The sequence below is a fragment of the Danio aesculapii genome, chromosome 17, assembly GCF_903798145.1.
Source record: "Danio aesculapii chromosome 17, fDanAes4.1, whole genome shotgun sequence".
Taxonomy (NCBI): domain Eukaryota; kingdom Metazoa; phylum Chordata; class Actinopteri; order Cypriniformes; family Danionidae; genus Danio; species Danio aesculapii.
Genome location: NC_079451.1, coordinates 12,278,693 through 12,306,387, shown reverse-complemented (window position 1 = coordinate 12,306,387; position 27,695 = coordinate 12,278,693). Strand labels below are relative to the sequence as shown.

Sequence of the window (27,695 nt, the reverse complement as noted above, 5' to 3'; positions counted from 1 at the left end):
ATCTACACGGCATCTTTAGGAACAGTCATCCAGAAACATGGTTTTTCCTACCACTGCTATGCTGATGACACCCAGCTATACCTCTCTTTCCACCCTGATGATCCCTCGGTTCCAGCTCGCATTTCAGCCTGCCTGTCAGACATTTCACTCTGGATGAAAGATCATCATCTCCAGCTTAACCTCATGAAAACGGAAATGCTTGAAGTTTCTGCCAACCCGACTCTTCACCATAACTTTTCAATCCAGATGGATGGAGCAACCATCACTGCATCCAAAATGGTAAAAAGCCTTGGAGTTACGATTGATGACCAACTGAACTTCTCTGACCACATTTCTAGAACTGCCCGATCTTGCAGATTCGCACTCTACAACATCAGAAAGGTCCGACCCTTCCTATCTGAACATACAGCTCAACTCATTGTTCAAGCTCTTGTCCTCTCCAAACTGGACTATTGCAACTCTCTGCTAGCCGGGCTACCAGCTAGTTCTATCAAACCTCTTCAGCTGCTTCAGAACGCAGCAGCACGAGTGGTCTTTGATGAACCCAAAAGAGCACATGTCACTCCGCTACTCACCCGTTTGCACTGGCTTCCAGTTGCTGCTCGCATCAAATTCAAAGCTCTGATGTTTGCTTACAAAGTGACCTCTAGCTGTGCTCCTTCGTATCTGCTCTCACTTCTGCAGATATATGTGCCCTCCAGAAACTTGCGTTCTGTGAATGAACGTCGCCTCGTTGTTCCATCCCAAAGAGGGAAGAAATCACTTTCCCGAACTCTCACATTCAATCTGCCCAGTTGGTGGAATGAACTCCCTAACTACATCAGAACAGCCGAGTCACTTGCTGTCTTCAAGAAACGACTAAAAACGCAACTGTTTAGTCTCCACTTTTCCTCCTAATCTGCAATTGCCTCTCTGGCTATACCACTAACTGAGCCCTCTTTCTCTCTCTCTCTCTCTCTCTCTCTCTCTCTCTCTCTCTCTCTTAAAAAAAAAAAAATAAAAAAATAAAAAATAAAAAATTCTACTAATGTTTTGCTTCTTAGACTTTTACACGCCTGAAACTTGTCTATAGCGCTTGTTCACTGCTGCTCTTATAGTTGTGTAAATTGCTTCCTTGTCCTCATTTGTAAGTCGCTTTGGATAAAAGCGTCTGCTAAATGACTAAATGTAAATGTAATGTAAATAAGTGATGACACATCAGCATATAAGAGCCCATATGCTGTATTTGTGCTCATAAAGACACCCACGTTGACTTTTTCTACATTTCTACAAACTGTGTACAGCTGAGCTCAATCAGCAAAGTGCTCAGGGGTGTATATAAGCAGCTAGTCTCACCGCGGCAGCAGTCGCGGCAGCCTCGTGTGAAGGCCGCCTCGTGTGAAGACCGACGAGAGTAAAGACCATCGACTCTACCTGCGCGACTAGACCGAAGAGAGTAAAGACCATCGACTCTACCTGCGCGACTAGACCGACGAGAGTAAAGACCATCGACTCTACCTGCGCGACTCCACCGAGCAAAGACACCGACAAAGCACTTGAGTACTTTTAATTTATTATTTTACTTTATCTCTGCACTCATTATTGTTTTCCTTGCACTTTTATTATGTGTTTACTAATTCCTGTTGTTACTAACACTAGCAAAGCACGGGAGTTACGCTGCAGGCGCAATCCTCACAACCTTCAAACAATACAGGTCTCTGCTATTTCACAACTCTCTCTCTCCGTGGGCCTCTGGAATTGTCAATCTGCTGTTAACAAGGCAGATTTTATTACCTCCATAGCCACTCATTCTGACTTTAATCTCATGGCTCTACCTGAGACCTGGTTGAGACCAGAGGACACTGCTACACATGCAGCTCTTTCTACTAATTTCTCTCTTTCCCACACTCCTCGTCAGACAGGGAGAGGGGGTGGAACTGGACTACTGATTTCCAAAGAATGGAAATTCACTCAGAGACCGTCCCTGCCACAAATCACCTCCTTTGAATTCCATGCAGTCACCATTATCCACCCCTACCACATAAATGTGGTTGTCATCTACCGCCCACCGGGTAAATTAGGTCACTTCTTAGATGAACTTGATGTTCTTCTCTCATCTTTTTCTGATTATGACACTCCCTTGTTGGTGCTAGGTGACTTCAACATTCACATTGAAAGACCTCAAGCTGCTGACTTCCAGACTCTGCTTGCCTCTTTTGACCTCAAAAGAGCACCTACTTCTGCTACTCACAAATCAGGTAATCAGCTAGACCTTATTTACACTCGACATTGCTTTGCTGATCAAACACTAGTAACTCCACTACAAACATCGGATCATTTCCTTCTGTCTCTCAACATCCACATTACTCCTGAGCCGCCACACACTCCAACTCTAGTTGCCTTTCGCAGAAACCTACGCTCTCTCTCACCCAATAGATTATCCACCATTGTTTCAGACTCTCTTCCTCCATCTTGCAAACTCTCTGCACTTGATACGAACAGTGCCACTGATACACTCTGCTCCACACTAGCATCATGTCTAGACAGACTGTGTCCTCTTACATCCAGGCCAGCCCGTGCCAGTCCTCCTGCACCCTGGCTCTCTGATGTTCTCCGTGAGCATCGCTCAAAACTTCGGGCGGCAGAGAGAATTTGGCGAAAAACTAAAAATCCTGAACAGCTCAAAACATACCAAACTCTTCTGTCCTCTTTCTCAGCTGAGGTTACTTCTGCAAAGCAGACGTACTTTCGTCAGAAAGTCAACAGTGCCATCAATCCTCGCTTACTTTATAAAACATTTTCCTCCCTCCTCTATCCTCCTCCTCCACCCGCATCCTCCACACTCACTACTGATGACTTTGCTACATTCTTACTAAAGCTACATTGCTACATACATACTAAACTTCTCTGACCACATTTCTAGAACTGCTCGATCTTGCAGATTTGCACTCTATAACATCAGAAAGGTCCGACCCTTCATATCTGAACATGCAGCTCAAATTATTGTTCAAGCTCTTGTTCTCTCCAAACTGGATTATTGCAACTCTCTACTAGCCGGGCTTCCAGCTAATTCTATCAAACCTCTTCAGCTGCTTCAGAACGCAGCAGCACGAGTAGTCTTTGAAGAAATCACTTCCCCGAACTCTCTGGGAATTTTTTTATAAGCATATCCAAATGTTGTATTCAAAGCACAAAATCAGTGTATTGCTAAAGTAGGCTTCTTCTGCATCCAGACACATTCATATGTTATGTTTTAAACTGCTTAACAATTAGGGAGGAAACGATTATAGATTTTGGTTGTACGATTATAGTCTGAAGAATAATCATGGTTTCACAGTTATTACCATTATTATGCATTTATTAAATTTAAAACACGACTAGTTTAGAAAATAACAAGAAAACTGATTATATTTTAAAGTGTTGTTTATTGCTGCTCAGTAACCACATACAGTGCAAAATATTAATTAAAAACAAACAATAGTCCATTTCTCTCTTTGGACTTAAAAATAAATGAAAATGTTTTTGGTTTAAACATGAGTGATATTTTTACAATGAAAATTAATGACAAAACAATGAATAAATAAATAAAAATAAGAATAAATAAAAAATAGTATTTGTCTAATGTTAATTTAAGCTATATATTAGGTAAGAATTTAAATGAACTGTTGTTATCTGTATGCGTTCATACATACATAATCATTTTCATCATAATATCAACATAATCATCACAAATAATGTACTTGCGTGAAAAGATGCAATATGTCAACGGCTTGCTGCTATAGTTAATGCAATGTGTGTGTGTATTGGCATAACTTTGTTTAGTTGCAGCAGCAAAAATGCGGCATTGAGAAGCCATTAATGAATAAAAGCAGGTTAATCGTGAAATCAGCTAATCATGGCATCCCTATTAACGATATTAGTGCATTGTACAAAAGGCCTTTTCTACAAACATATCCAAATGTTTTCGGCTGCTCGCGCCACTCGCTTAATGTCAGGTGACTCACTCTCTGCGGAGCCTTTAACTGCAGCTTGTGCTGTATTGAACAGACACACGCCACTTCATAACTATAGCGACAGTTTTTCGACTGAACTAAATTTATTTTTGATGTCTTGGTCACACTATTTGGAGGGCCGGAACAAATTGCCTCGGGGGCCGCAGGCCACCAATTGAATAGCCCTAGTTTAGGGTTTCCCATTTCAGTCTTTATTACATTATTATATCGTAATGATCATTTTAACATCTGTGCAGTTTTGGTACTGAAATTATGTAAATAAAAAAAAGAGTTAAAACATTAATGACTATTATTTGATTAAGCAAATAAATACTATTCAGTCGCTGGAGTAAAATATTAATGTAGTGTTATACATTTATTAAATGTAAAAATACTTTTATTACATATAAATATGTATTATAGCCTATACATGTACATATTAACTTGCTTTGATTTCCTTCATTATAATGAATCCATTAATAAACCTGTCCAATTTAGATCATTTATATCTCTGAAAATGTTTTAGCAAAGCCAGCAAATGAGTGTCTGCTATATTGACTCTGTCAGATATATAATGATTGATCATCTATGATGACTGATAGAAAACTGTTCAGTCTAGTACATTGCATGGCAATCGGAAACAACATTCGCCATTCGCCCGTCTCGATCGCCATATTTGTGAAATAGCATACACTTTTGTCTATTATGTACAATATTTATTAACAATATATATAAAAATATATTGATGACAAGGTCTGAGAAGACGTTAATAACATCCGTCGTAACCATATATGGTTTACCCCTGTCTAGAACGTGTGGCCTAGATTGTGTGTCCTGAAACATGTGTGGGTCTGCCGGTCTGCAGCTGGATATAATTGCTTCCAGTTGCAACCCAGTACTAGGAAACACCCATAAACTCTTACCTTCCCACATGCATTCATACACTAAGGCCAATTTTGGAAACCGGAGCACCTGGAGAAATCCCACGCGAACACTGGGAGAACACGCAAACTCCACCCAGAAATGCCAACTGTTGAGACAAGGTGGCGGCGCGTTCGGTTCGCGAGGCTCAGTGTCTCTCCAGTATCTGCAATTTTGCAGTATTATTCCTGCTCGTTTCGGGTCTGTTCGTGCAGAACAGTAGTGCCTTTACATCGTACACCCGACAGGACATCTTGGATATTGGATTGTGCATTCCGGACAGTTTTATTAACAATCTTCGACTCATCCCTGAGATCGCCAGAACACCCGAGCCTGAGAGTCATACCCGGCCGGGCGGAAGTGCTCGGAGGCGGCGCAGAGAACGTAAACAAAGACGTGGGAAGCGCGGCGGGCTAAGAGCTAAGCTAAAGCTAACACCACACCGGCTCTCTTTACCCAGCATCTTTCTCGCCAATGTACGGTCACTGGTGAACAAAATGGATGAGATTCGACTTCGCATCAACCACAGCAAAAGATTATGGAACTGTAATGTCATGATTTTCACAGAAACATGGCTAAACAGCGGGATACCAGACAACGCTATATCGCTAACGGAGCATCAAACATTCCGAGCAGACAGAACGGCGGATGACTCCGGTATGACCAGAGGCGGAGGATTATGCATTTATATTAACAAAGCTTGGTGCACAAACTCTGTCGTCGTTGGGAGACATTGCTCTGTTAACCTGGAATTTCTAATGGTTAAATGTAGACCGTTTTATCTGCCACGGGAGTTCACCTCCACCATAATAACTGCTGCTTATATTCCTCCCGACGCTGATGCCAAGCTTGCTATGAATGAACTTCATGTAGCCATCAGCAAACAACAGACTGCTCACCCGGAGGCTGCTTTTATTGTTGCGGGGGATTTTAATCACTCAAACTTAAAGACAGTGCTCCCCAAATTCCATCAGAACATTTTCTGCCACACAAGGGGAAACAAAACTTTAGACCAAGTTTACACAAACATGGCTGAAGCATATGCTGTGACCCCCCTCCCCCACTTGGGTCAATCAGATCACCTTTGTTTGTTTCTCACCCCCAAGTACTCACCCATTGTAAACCGTGTGAAGCCATCAGTAAGGACCATCAAAGTGTGGCCAGCGGGGGTGGACTCCACACTCCAGGACAGATTTGAACACACAGACATTGACAGTTACACTTCCTCTGTTCTGGAATATATCAACACCACCATAGACAGTGTTACAACCCAGAAACAGATCACCACATACCCAAATCAAAAGCCATGGATGAACAAGGAGGTGCGCCTCCTGCTGAAGGCACGCAACACTGCATTCAGATCAGGGGATGCACAGGCCTACAGCACTTCCAGGGCTAATCTGAAGAGGGGCATCAAAAAGGCCAAGCACTGTTACAAGCTAAAGCTAGAGGAACACTTTTCCAACTCTGATCCTCGGCGCATGTGGCAGGGCATCCAGGCCATCAGCAACTACAAACCCAGCCAGTCCACCCCCACAGCCACAAATGTCTCCTTCCTGAACGAGCTAAATGACTTTTATGCCCGCTTTGAAAGAGACAATACAGAACTCTACACCAGGAACACTACCTCAACCGACCACTCACCTATCACACTCACCTCCTCAGAAGTCTACACCGCACTGAGTCGGATCAATGTGCGTAAGGCTGCTGGACCAGACGGTATCCCTGGGCGCGTCCTCAAAGCATGTGCAGAACAGCTCACTCGGGTATTCACAGACATTTTCAACCTGTCACTTAACCTAGCAACTGTGCCAACATGCTTCAAAACCACCTCTATTGTGCCAGTGCCGAAACACTCCAGCCCAACATGCCTGAATGACTACCGCCCTGTAGCACTCACACCCATCATCATGAAGTGCTTCGAGCGGTTGGTCCTGGCACATCTGAAAGACTCTCTGCCATCCACACTGGACCCACATCAGTTTGCCTACCGTGGCAACAGGAGCACAGAAGATGCCGTCTCCATAGCACTGCACTCTGTCCTCACACACCTGGACAATAAAAACACTTATGCACGAATGCTGTTTGTTGACTTCAGCTCAGCATTCAACACTGTCATACCCTCTAAGTTACTGATCAAACTCCGAGACCTGGATATCAACGCGTCTCTCTGCAACTGGGTTATGGACTTTCTGACTAACAGACCTCAGAATGTTAGATCAGGCCACATCTGCTCCACCACCGTCACACTCAACACTGGTGTACCACAGGGCTGCGTGCTGAGCCCCTTCCTCTACTCCCTTTTTACCATCGACTGTAGGCCTGTGAACAGATCCAACACCATCATCAAATTTGCAGATGACACCACAGTGATTGGTCTAATCAGCAATAATGATGAGACTGCCTACAGGGAGGAGATACAGCATCTGGCCACCTGGTGCACCGACAATAATCTGCTCCTTAACACCAGCAAGACCAAGGAGCTCATTGTGGACTTCAGGAAGGGACGAACAGGCTCGCATGATCCCATCCACATTAATGGGATGGCCGTTGAGCCTGTCTCATCCTTCAAGTTCCTGGGGACCCACATCTCTAAGGACCTTTCCTGGACCACCAACACCTCCAGCCTGGTCAAGAAGGCTCACCAGCGCCTATTCTTCTTGAGGCAACTAAAGAAGAACCAGCTTTCATCAGCCGTCTTGGTGAACTTCTACCGCTGCACAATAGAAAGCATCCTGACCAACTGCGTCACAGTCTGGTATGGAAGCTGCTCTGTTGCTGAGCGTAAGGCACTGCAGCGGGTGGTGAAAACTGCCCAACGCATCACAGGGACTACACTGCCAGCCATTGAGGACATCCAGAAGAAACACTGTCATTTAAAGTTTGCACATATTCATTGCACTGATTCATTTACTTGAACTGGACATACCCACTGCACATGGACATTTGTAATTATGTTTATCTATCTGCACACTTCTGCTATTAATAGCATCCTGTACATATATTCATTTATTGTAAATCTGTTCATAGCTAATACAACCTGTATATAATGTTGATAGTACATCCATCTGTAAATATCACCATAGTTTTTCTATAACTGCACTTTATAACTTATACCTGTATCCTGCACTTGCTGCTATTGCACTGCTGGTTAGACCTAAACTGCATTTCGTTGCCTCGTACTTGTACATGTGTAATGACAATAAAGTTGAATCTAATCTAATCTAATCAACTGGCACATCCGGCACTCGAACCAGCGACCTTCTTGCTGTGAGAGGACAGTGCTAACCACTGAACCACAGTGCCGCCCCTCTGGATGAACAGATCAATAATTTTTGAGTTGTGAAATGCAATACGGTCTGTTGCGTCATGTTCAAGGGAGCCAATTTCTACAAATAAACAAATAACAATATCTTTAAAAAATGATCATGTGACTTTTATATAATCCGGGTGACATATAAATGCAAATAAACTATTTTACTGTGAGCATAAAATGTTTTGCAAAAAATTTCTATTAGGGATGCACCAAATTTTTAGCTGCTATAAAATTATCGAACGGAAATGCCATTTTCGCTTTTTGAACAAAACAGAAAAGGGTTATACTGTACCGCACTGCCCACACTGAGTAGTGTTCAGCCTAAGGCTGCACAATATATCGCTTTAGCATCGATATCGAAATATGATCACTCGCAATAGTCACATTGCGATTATACGCAATGTTGAGTTGAATTATAATTACAATATATAATTTCTAAATCATAATTTATCATTTCGCAGGTGTTTTTTTAAGCCTATGGCTGTGTGAGGGTTTTAAGAGCATTCAGGCATAAAAAATTGTACCATTTTTAACTTTGAAAAATTAATAACAACTCATTTTATTGAATTGTTTATAAAACGAAGACTATGCAGTATTAATTTACATTTGAATATTCTATTACTGTATATATGAATACAGTTCGACAATCAATGAATTTATCTGTGCTTGTAGATTGTTTATTATATTTTATGCTTATAGACTCTCCTACAGAATCATCCCAATCAATCTAAAATAATAAACTCATTACAAATAGTTGTTTAACACATTTAGTGAAATTCATATCGCAATATATATCGCAGAATAAAAAAATATCGCAATGTTAGATTTTATCGTGCAGCCCTAGTTCAACACTATTATTTATTATTATTTCAACACTCCCGTTTTTCCCGGGAGTCTCCCGTATGTCAGAGCCATCTCCCGCCCTTTTCCCGTATTGTTCTGTCTCCCGGAAAACTCCCGGAAATTCACTCTCCCTCCAGCTGTAGCTTTCTTGTGTGCCGTGGTCAAGGTTTAAAATAGCTTAATATTTCACTACTGATATTCCACCCATGTACTATACTTAGCTATGCATGAACCACACATGGTCACTGAAAAGTTTGCTCAAATAATGAGCTAAATAGTATACATGTTTCTGCTGCTTGCAATAGTCCTACTGTGCTGCCATGGCAATGAAATTCTACTGTCAAAAATTTGGTTATTTTATTAACTTGTGCTTTTTTATCAGTATAAAAGCATAGATTATTGGGTTAAACTTAAACTTACATTATTTTTAAATATTATTTCATAAAATAATAAATAATTATAAACATGCGTTCACACCAGACGCAGATGAAGCATCAAGCACGAAAGATTTCCACATTAAGTGAATGAAAAGATGCGAATAGACATCCTGCGACGCTATTCGATCGAATTACGCGGCGCAAACTTAGCGTTTTGTGCATTTGACAAATCACTCGAGTCAGAAAATCTGAACTTTAGCGAACATTCGTTAACCAATCAGGAGCTTGCTCTAGTCTGGGCATGATTATGACGTAGTGCCTGTTGTTGGTGTCCCGAGGGGAAATCCTCCTGCTGACACAGGACAACAGCTCATCAATCTGGGCTCAGCTCAGTCGAGAAGTATCCATCATCCAGGTATAGTTTCTGGAGGAGTTGATAAACTCAGAGTTGAACCTCTGAAAGGATCTAGTGGACTCAGACATGGCGCTGAATGAATCTACGCAGTTTTTCAGCATCCTAAAGCACATAAAGCACAGCTACTCTGTCAATAAAATCCACGTTAGCCATTAAGCAACGGAACTCTAATTAAGCATGAATATCTCGATCTATTCGCACAAGTTGCATCTGGTGTGATGTTTTTGATTTCGACTCTAAATTTTCATTTGGCTGCATCCCAAGTTTCTGCTAGAATATTACAACTTTTGAAGGGTAATGCAAAATTACACAATTTGAAGGGTAATCAGATTTAAGATCTAGAAAAACTAGAATGAAGGAGCAATAAAACACTGCTTGGAAGAATGCTTTGAAAAGCAAATAGGCTTCTTTAAGTGAAGTTAAGCCATGTTAAAATTGCAGGAAAACTTTTCAGCATGTGACGGAAGAATCTAAAGCCATTAGCTTCTAGCCATTGTCAAAACCTCACAATACTGTGTCACATTCAATAAGGGAAGAGCCTGGCTCTGTTCTCTTGGTTTGTCATCTGATGTGATCAGGGAGGATCTTGTGTGTTGTTTCTGTCAAGGGGACTACCAGCAGCTCCGGCAGATACACAGATATGCAGTCTCGCACATACTGTCACACTGCGGGAGTCACACTGTTGGTGTGTTCACAGATGTGACTTCAACAACTAATAATAAACTTCACAGCACCTCATACTGAGCAATGAACCTTATGAGCTGATAACAATGTCAGCTCCGTGGTACACAGAGAAATCTGTCTTACTGCTCATAACACTCACCTGTCCATCAAGGTCGAAGGCGAGACAGGCGATGCCGTGTGTGTGCATGTCCCTCAGTATTGACACCGTCTGCACAGTATACGAGTCCCAAACACAGATATACGGATCCTTTCCAACCTGTCCGGTGGCCACCAGCACTCGCTCTGGATGCAGGGCTAAACTGTGGAAACAGAAACGCAATGAAGTTAGCAGAATTAATTGTCCAGGATTTGGCCAATTTTCAGTGATAAAGATTCTGTCAAAACAGAACACTTTTATTTTTATTATATAACAGTTCCCGAATCTGATGTAATATCAGCACTCCTACAGCCTCTTCACCCTTGTGTATTACTCCCCCCACACGAATGGCAAGCAGATGACTACAGTTTGACAAATATTGCAGCTGTTGGACAACATAATGTACTTTTGAGGCTTTTTTAGGTGAGAATTTAATTGTTTAAATTGCGTCTATGCAGTTTATTAATCAGGACAGTGCCTATATTGAATAGTTATAATTTTGGAGAGACAGCGCGTCGGAGGACATCAGTCTGTCATACTGAGCAAAGCAAAGACAGTTGACGTTCTGCCACAAGATGGTGGCAGAGACTGCATAATACACCCTTAGAGGAAAAAAACTTAATTTCAAACTATAGCTGATCAAATCATTATTAAAAAGTAAGAGACACTCTAAGTTGATCTCTTTCTTATGTATGTTGTAGTATTATTTAAACCAAAGTAATCTGCTAGTGTTTGCTTTGGTTTGGCTTTTTTGGGGTTAATTATTGTGATCTCCCAATTGCAACCGAGAAATACTGGGAAATCTCTGTAGACTGATGGCATTTCATGCTGTTCAGTCTTATAATCTTAAAATGTGAGCAAAATCACCTATTTTGTCATCATTTTAGACATTACGCTAGAGAATCATTCCAATACTTGCTCTTAAGTGACGCTAGTGAAGTAGCAATGGTTTCTGCTGTTCTAACGTCAGTTGCAGATGTGAATGAATGGTGGAAAAATGTAGTTCCTCTTACAAAAGGATTTTTAGACTCTCCGTGATTGATTTTCTTTTTTATATACGTGATTATGCCGTCGAACTGTTGTACACATGCAATATCACACTCGAAGCAGTGCGATATGGCTGTATATCGTCACTGGTGGAACACTAAGGCACTCAGCCTGCATCCTAGTGCCAATGCACACCTTCCACACCTGCTACGAGTTTGATATAGCTCATTTTAAAAAGGTAGTTGCTGACAAGTAGACCAGAGGTCTCAAACTCAAGGTCTGTGGGCCAAATCTGGCCTGACATATAATTTTATGCTGCCTGCGAGAGCAAATGTTTCACGCTAGATGTAAATTTAAGTGTTCATGTGAATGGATTACATACAAAGTCAATGCAAACTAATCACATTTAATGCAGGACGCATTTGCTGTGATTGTGCAGAATTTGTTTCAATCACATTTTTTGCACAAGATGTTGAACTTGAGCTGAAAATTTGTGTGAAGTGGAAAGCATCCTGCTTTCACAGTGCTTCGAGTTTGGTGTGAACTAGGGTTGCACAATACTGAAAAAATCTTATACTGCAATATTTTATTTTTCTGCAATAATTATTGCGATATGAATACAGTTTAACAAAAGACAGTTTGAATTGCTCTGTTTGATGGTTTTCTGGGCAGTCTAACAGTATTGAGGTATTTTCGCGATGTAAAATGTTTCAATGTTTAGTTTTAACCATCAAAAGAGAAAGTGAAAATTAAGAGTTTTTTTTTTGCTTGTTTCAAGGAAATTTTCTGTCAGTGGGGTACATGAATTAATCTTGTTTTCACATTGACATACAAATATTTGGACAAAAAACAAGACAAAAATTCTAAGTAAGATTTTTTTGCATAAATCAAATAAATTCCATATAAATACACCAATTAAATTCGATTCTGTGGCTCCTGGTCAACTATAATTCAGACTGGACATGCATATCTTTGCGATTTGACTATCTTTGCGGATGCACACATTGTGATATCGATGCTGAAACTATATATTGTGCAGCCCTAGTGTGAACCCAGCATTATAATTATAAGTCCATGCTGCTTTATATGTTCACGATAAACTACATATCCCATAATGTAGAGGTTTTCAAACTTTTAGGACACAGAGCCCTGCAAAATTAGTCAAATTTCTCTTAGAAACTGCAAATATACCACAAAAAAAGGCATGGTTGGGAAATAAATAAAGCAGAGGATTTAACTGCTTTTATTGATTCAATGTTACTAATAAACACAACCATTGAATCATTTCGTGAATTTTATTTATGCCCTTCACAGAATGATTCTGTTTGCACAACTTGGGTATAGTCAATAAACTATGGCTCTGTGTAGAATTACAGCTGATTACAGAGCCAACTTTACTGAAAAAATGAGCACAGAAATTGCCTTCCATTAATCATGCAGCCCTCTTCAGCTTACCTGATTCTGTAAAATCTGTCAATCGAAATGGCAAAAAAGTCAATCCATGTTGGGATCTCGAATCGGCTAACCGTAAATCATTCTCTACTTTTAATAATTACTCCAGTGTACTGCTCACATTCTTACACTCTTCTTAACAGGTTCTGGTGTGGCCCACAGGCTGAAAACCTCTGCTATAATGCATGTTTTTTGGAACCCAGCTTAAAATTATTCGGGTTTTTTTCATAGCTCTGCTTCTCTGAAATATGAAAAGTTTTGGAGAAAGTAATGACTTGTGTCAGATGATATTTGTCTATTATTTACTTTGATGGAGTAATGTGGGTTTCTATACCTGATAAAAGGATTCATGTTAAAATAACCCAGAGAGTAGCATCTGCATTACGTTTATGCAAATACATGTATGTATTTGTTACTTATACATTATAATTACAATTATTTTGGAGTAAGTTAAGCAGTAGTAACATTTATGATAGGGCTGCACGATTCATTAAAAAAAAGATGGGATCTTAATTCGACTCAACACGCATTTTTAATTCACCTTTTCTACGATCAGGAGAGAAACGTAAAGGCAACCGCAGTCTTCACATTGTTTTATATACGTTGCTCAGCAACATGGACACCTCCAAATGGTGTTAAAAGTGTCACATACTGTATTTATAAGGTATAATTCACCCAAAAATGTGAAAATCACGCATAAGTTGACGTACTGTTTGTGTACTACCGAGAGGACGTGCGCGTGCCCACCAATGATGTCTACTTTATTAAACAGAACCTGCATAGGCTGTGGATAATATAATTCAACTTCAGAATTATGAATAGTTGTATTCTGATGTCATCACTTTACTGTGAATTAACAAACAGGACAAATTTGAAGTCTGTTCACCATTCCAAGTCTATACAAACTTTAGCATTTTAACCAACAGTTGACCTACACATAGGCCTATTATTATTGTTGTTTTACTATATGTTTGAGAAATAATAATAGCCTGCTCATATTAACCTTTATTTTACATCTACTGTCACGTTCGGTGTTAGGGAAAAGGATGAGGACTCAAGTATAGGAATAAATTATGGGTTTTTATTAATAGAAAAATAAAATAAATAGCAAAATAAACTACCCCGAGGGGGGAAACGTTAACAAAACAAATAAACAAACAAAACAAACTAGACTGGGCAGGCTGGCAGGGATCAGGGCTGGAAGACAGGACAAGGCAGGAAACGATGACGAACTGGCACAGGACAGCCAGTGGCGCCCCCAGAAAATTTTCTTAGGGGTGGCCAGAAGAGGTCGTACCAAATCTTGGGGTGACACACAAAAAAATAATGAATTCAGTGTAATGTTATATTTTTGTTTCTGGTAAATGAAATAATATGGTTTAAATTCATTTAATTAATTACTTTTGAAATATTGCAGGGCAACGAGGTGGCACAGTAGGTAGTGCTGTCGCTGAAGAAGAAGGTCGCTGGTTCGAGCCTAGGCTGGGTCAGTTGACGTTTCTGTGTGGAGTTTGCATGTTCTTGCATGAGGACAGCAGATATGAGGAGAATATAGAGGAGAAATAATTGACAACAGGTGAACTGAATAAACTAATAATGGGTTAACAAGGAGGGTGGAACTAGACAATAGACAGGAGAGCACACAACACAAAGAAACAACACGCCATGTGTTCACATAAAAACAAGAGTAGAACACACAGCCAATGAGAGAACTCGCGCCCACATCAAGCACGACAGCGCTCATATAGAGACACACAATGACAAAACGAGTGCTCGACCCAAGAAAACTCAAGCTAAGCACAACATACAGGACAAGACAAAACTAGTGTCTGGACTTTTTTTGCAAGAATTTACAAGACTGGAGTGGCAGACCCCTGACATCTACAGATTCGTGAGAAAATTGTGATCTTGAGCCAAACAATCGTGATTCTCATTTTAGCCAGAATGGTGCTGCCCTAATTTTAAAACCAGCCGTTTGAAGGCAGCCATAATGCTGAAGTGGCCCTCAGTGAAAATGAGTTTGACACCCCTGAAGTAGACCAATGGGACTACAGTGACCACTGAGAACATTAAACACGATCAAACCAAACACCTCTACTCATCTGTCCACATTTTTATTGTCAATGAATTCTTGCTATTGCAGCATATTTGAATAGTTTTTAGCATAAGACTTCTCTGAAACTTGATTTTGGCAAAGATCAAGTCACATGACCATGGTGTAATACATCTGGTTTTGTGGCCCAGGCATTTGAAGGTAATACTGTCTCACCTAGAGTACTGAGGTTTGTTACGCTGAAGTAACAGGAGAGCATGTTAAGTATTTACAGAGAGAAATAGCAGTTGCAATGCTCTGGCCAAAATGTGCTAATTCGCTAACCATTCTGCCAATGCTATACATTCCAGAAGTACATAAGTAATGTCCTGATACATCTTGATTTATTGAGATAACTGATTCAAAAGGTAGATTTTGGCATGTGGTGTACATTTCTGGGCAGCTTTAGCAAGTCAAGCTTTTGCTAACTATCATTTCCCACAATCAGGAGTGAAAGTAAGAATAGGGCTTTTAGTTATCAGAGACCTATGAAGAGATAATCTGGGGAACACACTATCTTCTGCAACCTAAAACTCGTACAGATAAAGTCTGTATGAACAATGTGTCCTTAATGTAAATGTAGTCAATGTACATTCCTTCTACATTTTGAAATAACCTTTTATTTTGGTGCCATAGCATGTAGCATTATCCATAATAATCCCCTGGTGCAGAAATAGCACAGACATGAGGAGGAAAAATCAGGTCCACCAAATTCATTCAGGCTTGCCTTTGCGTGCCCTAGGAAATCCCAGAGGCATCCAAATGTTGCATAACATCTGTCCAGTTTTACTATACACTCTCAAACACCCCCCCCCCCCCCCCCCCCCCCAACACACACACACACACACACACATACACATATACACTCTTTATCTCTCTCTCGCTCTCTTTCTCTCTTCCATATTTATTAGCCTCATCAGTGACTCTTCTCACAGAACATGTTTTGAATTTTTTAGCTTATTCTATTTAAATGTGCTGGAAATATTCGAAAGTTGTGATCTAGACATGGCCTTTTTTTAAATTTTGAAAACCTTTTTATATTCAATTCTCAAGCATCTCACATTTCTACCTGCAAAAAACATGTTGTGTGCTACTGGCTCCTAACTGTACACTGACTCCATCATCTGACTGTTGGGCAAGAACATGTTTCCTGGAGCCTGATGGAGCCAGAGTGATGTCAGACTATGGTGGAGCTGAGGGAGCACCGAGCAAAGACAGAGCTGAAATGCTAATGGCTCAAGGTGGAGTCACGGGCCAAAGGTGTAGCAAGTAGATCCATTTCACAGACTGGAGAAGAAAGAGGCGTTTACCACCAAGAATAGAGCTCAGTCACTCTGGGTGTACTCACACTAGGCACGGTTGTCCCCCCATCTCTCTCCCCCTCAGCCTGCACTCACATTGCATTTTTTGCCGTCTGAGCCTGAGCAACCTTACGTCATCGATGATGCGACTGTTCAGTTTAACAGAAGAGAAGCGCTCTCACTCTGTACAATGGCGATTTCTTTAGTTATATTGTTTTGTATTATTTTAAGTCATTTGATATGCAGTGACACAGTCAAATATTTTTCTGAACAGATACACCACTTTTGACACTCATAAATGTTTATAAATGCCATTGTGCTGCAAGTATTAGGAGGTTTGCTGAAGGTAGCAGCTGGGTTTGTATTTTTAATTATTTATGACAGTTCGCGTTAATATAATGTTGTTAAAAGTGACGTCGGGTCTTCAATTTCATGCTCAGGTGCACTTTGCACTTACACCAAAAGCGTACCGTGTCAAAGCCCAACCGAACCGCGCTCTTGCACACCTCTTCCAACCAGGCCAGGGCCGATTAACTGAACCGTGACTGGGCCCAATTCGGAGAACTCACACTTTTCAAATGAACCGGGAAATGGGGGTCAAATGTGCCTGGGCAAGGTTCAGATAGCCTAGTGTGAGTGCACCCTAGGAGGAAAGGAGCAGGTAAATCTAGAAACATGGATGTAGCATGCAGATGAATAATGTGGAGGGAAGGATACTGGGCAGGATTGCAGCATCCAAACTCTTGGAGGACTTTACTGAGAACGAGAGTCTGCAAGTGAGTCATGAGCTGATTCCATACTCAAATCAATGAGCCAGTGTTCCTCATCCATATCTGGCTCTGACTCTATTGCTGCTTTTCCACTTCATGGTACAGCTCAGCATGGCTCCCTTTTGGGGATTAATTGCAATGAAATTGAGAGCGTGATTCAGCAACACATGTGATTCTCATGCACATGTTGTCAGGGAAGCACAACTCTGCGATCAAACTGCAAAGGATCAACTACAAATATGTTACAAAGAAGATACATGGTTGGTAGATCAGGGGCACTCAACTCTGTTTCTGGAGATCTTCCAGCAGAGTTTAGCTCCATCCCTTATCAAACACAACTAAACCATCTAAGTAGGATCTCAAGGAGCATTTGGTAATTAAAGCCGGCCACATTTGATCAAGGTTGCAGCTGACCTCTTCAGGAAGGTAGATCTCCAGGAACAGGGTTGAGCACCTCTGGTGTAGATTAAATTGTCTGCAACTTTTTGCTAAGTCTGACAGTGAACTGTGGCTTTTTGTAGTAAACGCTGGTTTTGAGGTGATTACAGAGACCGTTTTACTGCCAAAACGCTTATAAAAATTGTCTTCCTTTAATCATACTTAGTGGCTGGTACCTTTTAGTACCTTCTCGGCTGAGGTTCCAAGCAAGATGTACTGATAATAAAATGTGAAGTACAAACCCTGCAGATCACTGATTGGCCAGAGAGAATCCTCATTACTTGCATCACTGAACTTGCAAGGCAAATAATCAAGCACAGCCACTTAAGGATCATTGAACAAATTCATCTAAAAATGTCTGTACAGCCAATCAGTTTGGGCCTCAAAATAGATGTGGCAAGCAGCTCTGTCTCCAGGACAAACTCTTTGGCTGGCTCTGGCTCTTGCTTGTGGTCTGTGGCAGGTGCTGACTCTAGCTCTAGGTGTGTGGCAGGTATAGCCTTCATCCTCAGTTCCAAAAGTGGAGGATCTCTCTTTCCATCCAGCACACCATTATAATGTATCAAGAGTAGGCAGAGTGATGGTTGTTGACAGTAAATGTCCTAGGGAGTCTGTGTTGATAGCAGTGCTATGGAAGATCTGTACACCCACAAGGCAGAGTCAATGAACTCAGTAAAAGGAAATCGCTATCCTTCAACAGCAGCTTCTGTCAGAGAATTTTCTCCCTTCAGCTCTAACATTGTTCATCCAGCTTTTAACAGCCTTGTCATCCACAAATGCCCTGTGAAAATCCTTAAAATTGCACATCACACATCAGCTTATTGGTGGAAAGGAGAAAGAGTAATGAAGCCAATTGTGTTATGGGGATGTTAGGAGGCCATGATGGACAAAGACTAGTGGGAAAATTTGGCCAGGATACTGAGGTTAAACCCCTACTCTTTTTCGAAGGACATCCTGGGATTTTTAACAACCACAGGGAACCAGGACCTGACGTCTCATCCGAAAGATGGTGCCCACAGAGCAGTATAGAGTTCTCATCAGTAAACTGGGGTGTTAGGACCCACACAAACCACAGATTGAACACCCCCTGCTGGCCTCCCTAACACCCCTTCTGGCAACAACCTAGCTTTCCAATGTGGTCTCCCTTCCAGATACTGACCAGGCACAGCCCAGTTTAGCTTCAGTAGGCAACCATATGAGAGTTGCAGAAAACTAGCTGCCCCTCCAGCCGCAACCCAGTAATGGGAAACATACACTCATACACTCACATTTACATTTACACTCATACACTCACATTTACACACACTTTACACACATTCAATTCACACACTTTATTCAGTTCACTTATAGTGCATGTCTTTGCACTGTGGGAGAAACAGGAGTACCTGGAGGACACCCACAAAAAAGCTAGATAACAAAATGTGGTGTGCAAACCCTGCAGATCACTGATTGACCAGAGAGAATCATCACTGCATCAGTGAACTTGTGAACTGTGAACTAAAAAGGTTTGTTGGAAATCTTTATTCAACCATCTCACCATCGTCTTCTCTGATGATGTTAGTTTGAGGAACTGGCCAAAACATCCTTAGCCGTGCCCAAAAATGTTAGTTTGCTGTAAGTGAAAGACAAAATGAGGAAGACAAAAAATAAACCCCGCCCCCTACTCAATATTCAGTTTGCGCCAACTTTTGGTTCACACTGATTTCAGTATATTCCTCCAGTAATGGCCATTATAAATGGGTAACTATTCACATTCAGTTATCAGACAGCAGTTATCAGTCAACAGTCTTTGTTTAACAATCCCAGAAGTCCTAGAAGTTTGACATTAGCTGGACAGTAAAATTCATTAACTTCATTAAGTTGCATCATTAAGTTGTATCTTTTTTCACTTTTATGTGACCCTGTTCATCTACCTATTAAAGAAGAAGTACTGACTACACTTTTGTACTTAAGTAAAAATTAAGAAGTATGGCCTCAAAAATTTACAAAAGTAAATAAGTAAAAAGTACCCGTTTCAACCACAGTCCAAAGACATGTGGTATAGGTGAATAATAGGTAACAAAATTGGCAGTAGTGTATAAGAGTGTGTGTGTGTGTGTGTGTGTGTGTGTGTGTGTGTGTGTGTGTGTGTGTGTGTGTGTGTGTGTGTGTGTGTGTGTGTGCGTGTCACGGTTGATGATGCATGCGCTCTTTCTGTCATGTCACGTGGGATTGTTTTGTATTTCTGTTGTGTGTTGTGATCACATGACTCACCACTAGGATCAGCATATCTGGCTTCAGCCCAGCTGTTGGCACTTAGCTTCTTCTATTTAAGAAGCGTTGTTACGTGCTTCATTGTCAGTTCATTACACTTGTTTATGGTCTCTCTGTCTTTTGTCAGGAACCCTGATCTGTTTACCTCTCGGACTCTCAGTCATCTCCGATCCGACTACTTCCTCTCCCGAGACTGGATGTTTTTGTGTGGTTGCTCACTGAGCATTCTGATTCATTCATTAAATTTTACTTGCAATTGGATCCATCTGACTAGTGTGTTTCCTGAACGTTACAGTGCGTGTGTGTGTGCGTGTGTGTGTGTGTGTTTGTGAATGTGAGTGTATATGGAAAGCCTGTGCAGTATGATTGGAAGTAGACTCCCTTTGTCTCATTCGCGTAACCTAGCCTTTCTCATAGTAATCTGCACAAACTAGCACACGTACAGTGCGTGATAACCTTGAAAAAGCAGTGCACTGTAGCACGCAGGTGCACAATGACGAAAATAGATAGATTGCATCAAAAAGGCGCTCATAATATTGCGCATAGATAAGAAATAATATGGATTGCGTCACCAAACGTGACAACGAAAGTAAAGACCGTGATTTAAAAAATGCAAGGAGTAGAAAGTACAGATATTTGTGTAAAAATTTACGAAGTAAAAGTAAAAAGTTGTCAAAAGAATAAGTAGTGGAGTAAAGTACTGATACCAGAAAAATCTACTTAAGTACAGTAATGAAGTATTTGTACTTCATTACTTCCCATCTCTGCAATTCTCTTTAGCTTAGCTGGTAGTCCAAGGGGTAGAATTGGGATTGGGCCAAAGTGTGATAACTGTAGAATTGCAGCATTCCTTCATACTACAACAATCCATGTTAGAAATAACAGCTCATTATTAAAAAAAAAAATTCAAAGCCATAAATAAAACCATGAGCTAGCTTCATGCTGCTGTTTGAAACTTTGAAAAGTGGAGGATGAGTTAGGGTGAATGTAAAGTCGAGACGAGGATGTTTTTTCTCAATTCAGTATAGATAAAAAGATTTCTTTAGCGCTGTTGGAAACTGTACTCATCCAGGTCCTTGAATTGTCCAAGAGACACAATCACCAACAATTTAACATTGACTATATATCAAACCGTCTTTTGTTGAGGGAGTTCTGCTGCCTGTCTGTGCTCTTGATAGTGTGTGTGTGTGTGTGTGTGCGTGTGTGTGTGCGTGTGTGTGTGCGTGTGTGTGTGCGTGTGTGTGTGTGTGTGTGTGTGCGCGCGTGTGCGTGTGTGTGTTTATATTCAGCCAGGGTTTCCAGCTCCCACAGTCTGAGCCTTCAGATGAAGCTTTTTAAGCCTCCCAGGGTGATTCTGCTTGGCAGTGAGGAGGAGTGACTACATTAAACCCCTCAGGGAGCTGTACTGCTCATGAACATCGCTGTGTGTCTGCCTTGTCTGTCTTTCTTAATCTGGCTCTCTCACAATCACTCTTCTCTTATACCTGCTCCCTCTTTCTACACCAGTGATTCTCATTCAGGAGTACAAGTACACAAGAAGGTTAAAGCAGATGCTTCAATTTTTGCTTCGTTAGAGATACAGTTACTAATTACTTTTATTTTAAAAGATGTGATGTAAAGGTATTAAATTAAAGTGACTTATTCTCATAATTTATATTATTTATTATTTAATGTATCACTTCAATTCAATTATAAAAAACTAATTTAATATGAATTGCATTTTAATTAAATTTAATTTAAAAAGCCTTTAATTTGTTTGAATGAACTACAATAACTATAACATATTCAGTTGCAAAACAATGCGTAACTTCTACCTATTTATTTGGTGTTCATTTGTTTGATACTTACGTTATGAGATGCACAATTTATTGGTGATGATATCAGCCGATAAAAGAAATTTTTTATTGTTATCATTATCGGTCCAACAACAAAATTAGGCAGATATCTCAAAACCGATAAACCATTAAGTTCACTGTATGTAAAATATCGGCATCAACCTCCAAATATAAAGAGATATCGGTTAGGGTATCGGTCAAAAATGTCTTTTTGATGCATCCCTATATTATATTATATTATTTATTCATATTTTTTTTCGGCTTAGTCCCTTTTATATTATATTATATTATATTATATTATATTATATTATATTATATTATATTATATTATATTATATTATATTATATTATATTATAGATGGACAAAATATCGGTTGCCATACTGATTTCGCCCGATAAATGGCATCGTTATTAGTCCAGCATCAAAATTAGGCGTATATCTTTTAGCCATAATACATTACATATTATTTCAGCTTGTTGAACCACTTCCCATGCTTGCTGCCTGCCACTGTTTTATTATTTTACTGGTATTTTGATTTTACTTAATATACAGTATAGTTACTTGGTTGCTTTATCTATGCTTTTTACATAAAATAAAGTTTTCATAGAAAAGAATAGTAAAATAGATCAGTTCCAACTTTTTTTGAGTTAAGGTTTTAAAATAAAACCAGTTGTTCACTAAGTGTTTGCTTTTTGTTTTTGCAATCATCCAGAAAAATTATAAAAATGGATACATTTATCAGCTAAAATATCAGCTATAACCCTCCGAATCTAAAATGTTATCTGTTATCAGTCAAAAAAATCCATTTCGGTGCATCCCTAGTTACATTATTTATAAGCAGTGCTATTGTAATATTATTTAAATACTATACTAGAATATGAATAATATCACAATAGCACTGCTTATAATTAATGTAACTGGGGATGCATGGATATGGAATTTCTGGCTGTAACCGATAACCGATAACTGGTTTTTATATCAATGTTTAAGCTTCACTGAAAATAATTTATCATTACTAGTAATGGTTTAAAATAATGTGTGTAAAGTTTGTGTATTTATTTGGTGTACATTTGTTTGGTATGCATGTTGTATTGTGTAAAGTGAAGTGCAATTTCATATTATGGCCCGTTTCCACTGAGTGGTACGGTACGGTACGGTACGGTTTGGTACGCTTTTATAGCCGTTTCCACTGTCAAAAAGCATACCGAACCGAACCGTACCATACCACTTTTTCGGCACCCTTTCAAAAGGGTCCCAAACACGAGAAAGGGTACCAAAAGGCGGAGCTAGACGCGCAGCTGAACGCTATTGGTTTACAGAGATACGTCATTCGCTTACGCAACAAGCCAGAATGAAAACAAAAAAAAACGCCATGTTTAAAATATATGCACAGCCGAGAGATTACAGCGGAATTATTTATACACATAATAACGAGCCATCGTCGATCCGGGCTCAAACAAACCTTGTCGTCGTCTTGATAAACAGCCACAAAGCCATGGAGTAGAGCAGATTTACCCTGTGCCGCGTAGTTTTTTTTACGAGGCAGTCTGAGGCGTGAGTGGTTTTGCTTTCTTTCTCGCGCTCGCAGCGCGTCTATATCTGAAATAAACTTCTTAAGCTCATGAAAATAATGTGCGCTTGATTATTGACGTGCTTTTGAAACCCAATCCTGTCAGACACTGACAAACGCGAGAGTGAAGCGTGAAGAAACAAAGGAGAAGCCGGAAAAAAAGGAGCACGTTATTTTTTAGCAAACATGAACAAAATGCCATGTATAACTAACTTATTATCTTCACCTTTGGACTAATATGAACCGGGAATGACGGAATTACTGTCTAACAGAGGCTACATGTGCTGCTGAAGATGACACAGATGAGAGGTTTACACTGACTGTAGGCTATAATTTGTGTTGTTTTGAACCTAAACACTGACGAAATGTCTCCTATATGTAGTTTTTCTGTAATTGATAACATAACGGAGACTGTAAGGGGCTGTATGTGTTTATATATGTTCATTTATTTATTTATTTAATATAATTACAGACGTTACAGTAGGCTGTTTCACACTGTCATTTATCTGCAGTTATAATCAACTCATGTTCATAGAAAAGTTAGTAATAAACATTATACAGAAGTATTTATGTGTGTAAAGCATCTGTTTTGTGAGAAGTGCTTCTCATATGATATGTGAATGACCCGTACAGCTTTACTGTAGACATTTCCTCGAGTAAGAATGACGTCGACTGAAACTTTCTGTCATACACCACGCCCACCAAAAGGGTCCCCTTGTTAGTGGAAACACAAGTCTGATAAAGGTGACCCGCACCAAACCGAACCGTACCGTACCTGTCACGGATTGGCCAGGCTCTTCCACCAATACAATCAACAGCATGAGCACTCACGATCTCCTTCAGGAGTTGGTGGACTCGCTGAAGAAAGTTCTACTTCCATCTGCTCCACTTCCCGAAGCACCACCAGCACCAAGCACTTCTTCACCGTCCACCCACTCATCCAGTCCCATGGCTCGACCAGCGCCCTACTCTGGCGGGGCGGAGGAGTGCAATGGATTTCTGTTACAATGTTCCCTGGTATTTACTATGCAACCCGAGTTGTATCCCACAGATCGGTCCAAAATCGCGTTCATCATCTCCCGTCTCTCTGGGTCGGCTCTTCGGTGGGCTGAAATCATCTGGCAACAGTCTGGGCCGGTAACAAACTCCATTCATACATTCACCAAGTATTTCAATGAGGTTTTTGGTCGTGCAGATGCAGAAGTAGCAGCCGGAGAACAGTTATACCATCTCAAACAGGGAACCATGTCCACTCAGGATTATGCGCTCCGGTTCCGCACTCTGGCTGCTGCTAGCGGATGGAAGGAGCGATCTCTCCTCACTACTTACCGGCTCGGATTGGAGCCCAGCCTCCGATTACAGCTGGCAGCCCTCGACGATACCATGGGGTTGGAGAAATTCATTCAACAATCTCTTCGCTGTTCTGATCGTCTGAAGGTCTACCAACTTGATCTTCCTCCAGTATCCCAAGCACTCCTCCGTTCGCCAGAGCCAGCCGTCCCTCCAGAACCAGAACCAATGATCGTGGAATCTGGTAGACTCACGATCACTGAGCGACAGAGGAGGCTGACCCAGGGTCTGTGCATGTACTGTGGTGCCGAAGGACATGTCAGGCTGGACTGTCCCATTCGTCCAGCATGTTCCGTGGTGAGTGTGTTCAGTTCTCCCATTGAAAAGATGCATCCTCTCACCACCAATGTCCAGTTAACTACCCCTTCTGTCTCTGTTTCAGTCACGGCCCTCATCGACTCCGGGTCAGCTGGAAATTTCCTCTCGCACGCCCTCTGTCGCCACCTCCAGCTTAACACCGAAGCCTCGACTCACGTCTACCAGATTCAACCCATAACCAATGATATCCATTCCCAGGCACGTATTCATCGTAAATGTGAACCTGTCAATCTCAAAGTAGGACTGCTCCACAAAGAGGAGATTCAATTCCTGGTTCTGGAGGGTGCATCAATGGATATCATCCTAGGGCGCCCGTGGCTGGTGAAGCACGATCCCATCTTCTCTTGGGGCACAGGAGAAATCAAGAGATGGGGTGAAGAATGCAGATCCAGCTGTTTTCCTGATCTACCCTTGCAGATCCAGAGACCCTTAACAGTATACGTCAAGTCAGTCGAAAGCCCCGTCGAGAAACGATCCATCCAGATTCCGAAGATCTACTCCTCATACGAGGACGTATTTTGCCCCAAGAGAGCTTCCCAGCTACCTCCACATCGGCCATGGGACTGCGCCATAGACCTGCTTCCAGATGCTCCTATGCCCAGAGGTAGGATCTACCCGTTGTCCCTTCCGGAAACTAAGGCCATGGAGAAGTACATTCAGGAGGCTCTGAGTCAGGGGTATATCCGCCCATCCACGTCACCCGCTGCCTCAAGTTTCTTCTTCGTGGCTAAGAAGGATGGAGGGTTGCGGCCATGTATTGACTACCGAATACTCAATCAAATTCCGCTATCCCCTTCCTCTCGTCCCTGCAGCCCTGAAACAACTCAGATCCGCCAAAATTTTCACCAAGTTGGACCTCCGCAGCGCCTATAACCTGGTCAGAATACGTGAGGGGGACGAGTGGAAGACTGCGTTTGTGACCTCTACTGGACACTACGAGTATCTGGTCATGCCCTATGGTCTGGTTAACGCCCCCTCCATATTCCAAAACTTCATCCACAAAGTCCTCCGGGAGTTCCTCCATCTCTTCATCATAGTCTACATAGATGATATCCTGATTTACTCCTGGAGTGAGGCCGAACATCGCCACCACGTTGCGGAGGTCCTGAAAACCCTCAGGAAACACCGGTTGTACCTCAAGGCTGAAAAATGCTCATTCCACTTACCATCTGTTCAGTTCCTGGGGTACATCATCAATCAGAGAGGGTCACTTCCGTCATCTCCTGGCCAGAACCCAAAACTATCAAGGAACTCCAACGATTCCTAGGATTTGCCAATTTCTATCGACGTTTCATCCAAAATTACAGTCTCATCACCGCTCCGCTTACCAATCTGCTCAAAAACAAACCCAAAACACTACCCTGGCCTCCCGAAGCCGCTGCAGCCTTCCAAAACCTTAAAGAATCCTTCACTCAAGCTCCACTCCTGACTCATCCCGATCCTGACTTGCCTTTTGTGGTCGAAGTGGATGCATCGACCATCGGAGTGGGAGCCATCCTGTCCCAGTACCACGGTACTCCCACACTACTCCATCCATGTGCCTATTTCTCCTGGAAGCTCAGCCCGGCGGAAAGGAACTATGACATCGTAAATCGAGAACATCTTGCCATCAAGCTCGCCCTGGAGGAGTGGCGACACTGGTTGGAGGGGGCCAAACATCCGTTCCAGTTGATCACCGATCATAAAAAGTTGCAATACCTAAAAGATGCTAAAAGACTCTGTCCTCGTCAGGCCCATTGGTCATTGTTCTTCTCCAGATTTCATTTTTCTATATTATATCGACCAGGATCAAAAAATATCAGAGCAGACGCACTTTCCAGAATTCACGATCAGCATGAAACCATTGAGACCCCGGCCAAGATCCTTCCCGATCAGATCACTGTCTGTCCCATCACATGGTCCGCTCCTACAGTAGTCGCCACTCCAGAATCCAGAACCCCGCCGGGCTGTCCCCCCAATCGATGCTTCATCCCTGAATATCAGCGAGTAGATCTCATTCATTCCAGCCATACATCTCTGGGCACAGGGCATCCCGGGGCCAACAACACCCTCTCGCTGCTATCCCAACGCTTTGGTGGCCGAACATGGCAAGGGATGTGAGGAGATACATAAAAGGCTGTAGAGAATGCGCTGTGTCGAGGAGTCCTTGCCATCTACCTGCTGGTAAACTCCATCCCTTGCCCATCCCGAACCGCCCCTGGTCACACCTAGGAGTTGACTTCATGACAGATCTCCCATTATCTGAAGGTAACACATGCATTCTAGTCGTCGTGGTGGTCATCTAGAATACCTCGTCGACTGGGAGGGGTATGGTCCAGAGGAAAGGTCTTGGGTCCCCAGATCCGATATATTAGATCCTGCACTTATGGAAGAGTTCCACTCCAATCACCCCGAGTTCCCAGCACCTCGTGGACGAGGTAGACCACCACGACGTCGGAGGTTTAGGCCCTCAGGAGCGGGCCCTGGGGAGGGGGGTAATGTCACGGATTGGCCAGGCTCTTCCACCAGTATCACGCAACGAACATCCTCACCTGAGTTCTAATCACACACAGCTGCACCCAATCACTCCTACTCACTACATAAGCACACACCTCACTTCACTCATTGTCCGGTCTCGTTCCCACGAAGCGGACTCATAGCGAGTACCTCCTGGTAGTCACTATCA

General features: G+C 41.7%; 1 protein-coding gene across 1 annotated transcript in view; it reads right to left on the bottom strand.

Moving 5' to 3' along the window:
• The window catches only part of eml5 (EMAP like 5), a 239,066-nt gene that overhangs the window by 149,171 nt on the left and 62,200 nt on the right, over positions 1-27,695 (bottom strand). Inside the window, exon 2 of the mRNA XM_056476502.1 lies at positions 10,667-10,826. Within this exon, the coding sequence (XP_056332477.1) occupies positions 10,667-10,826 (160 nt within the window). The remainder of the gene's footprint in view (positions 1-10,666; positions 10,827-27,695) is intronic.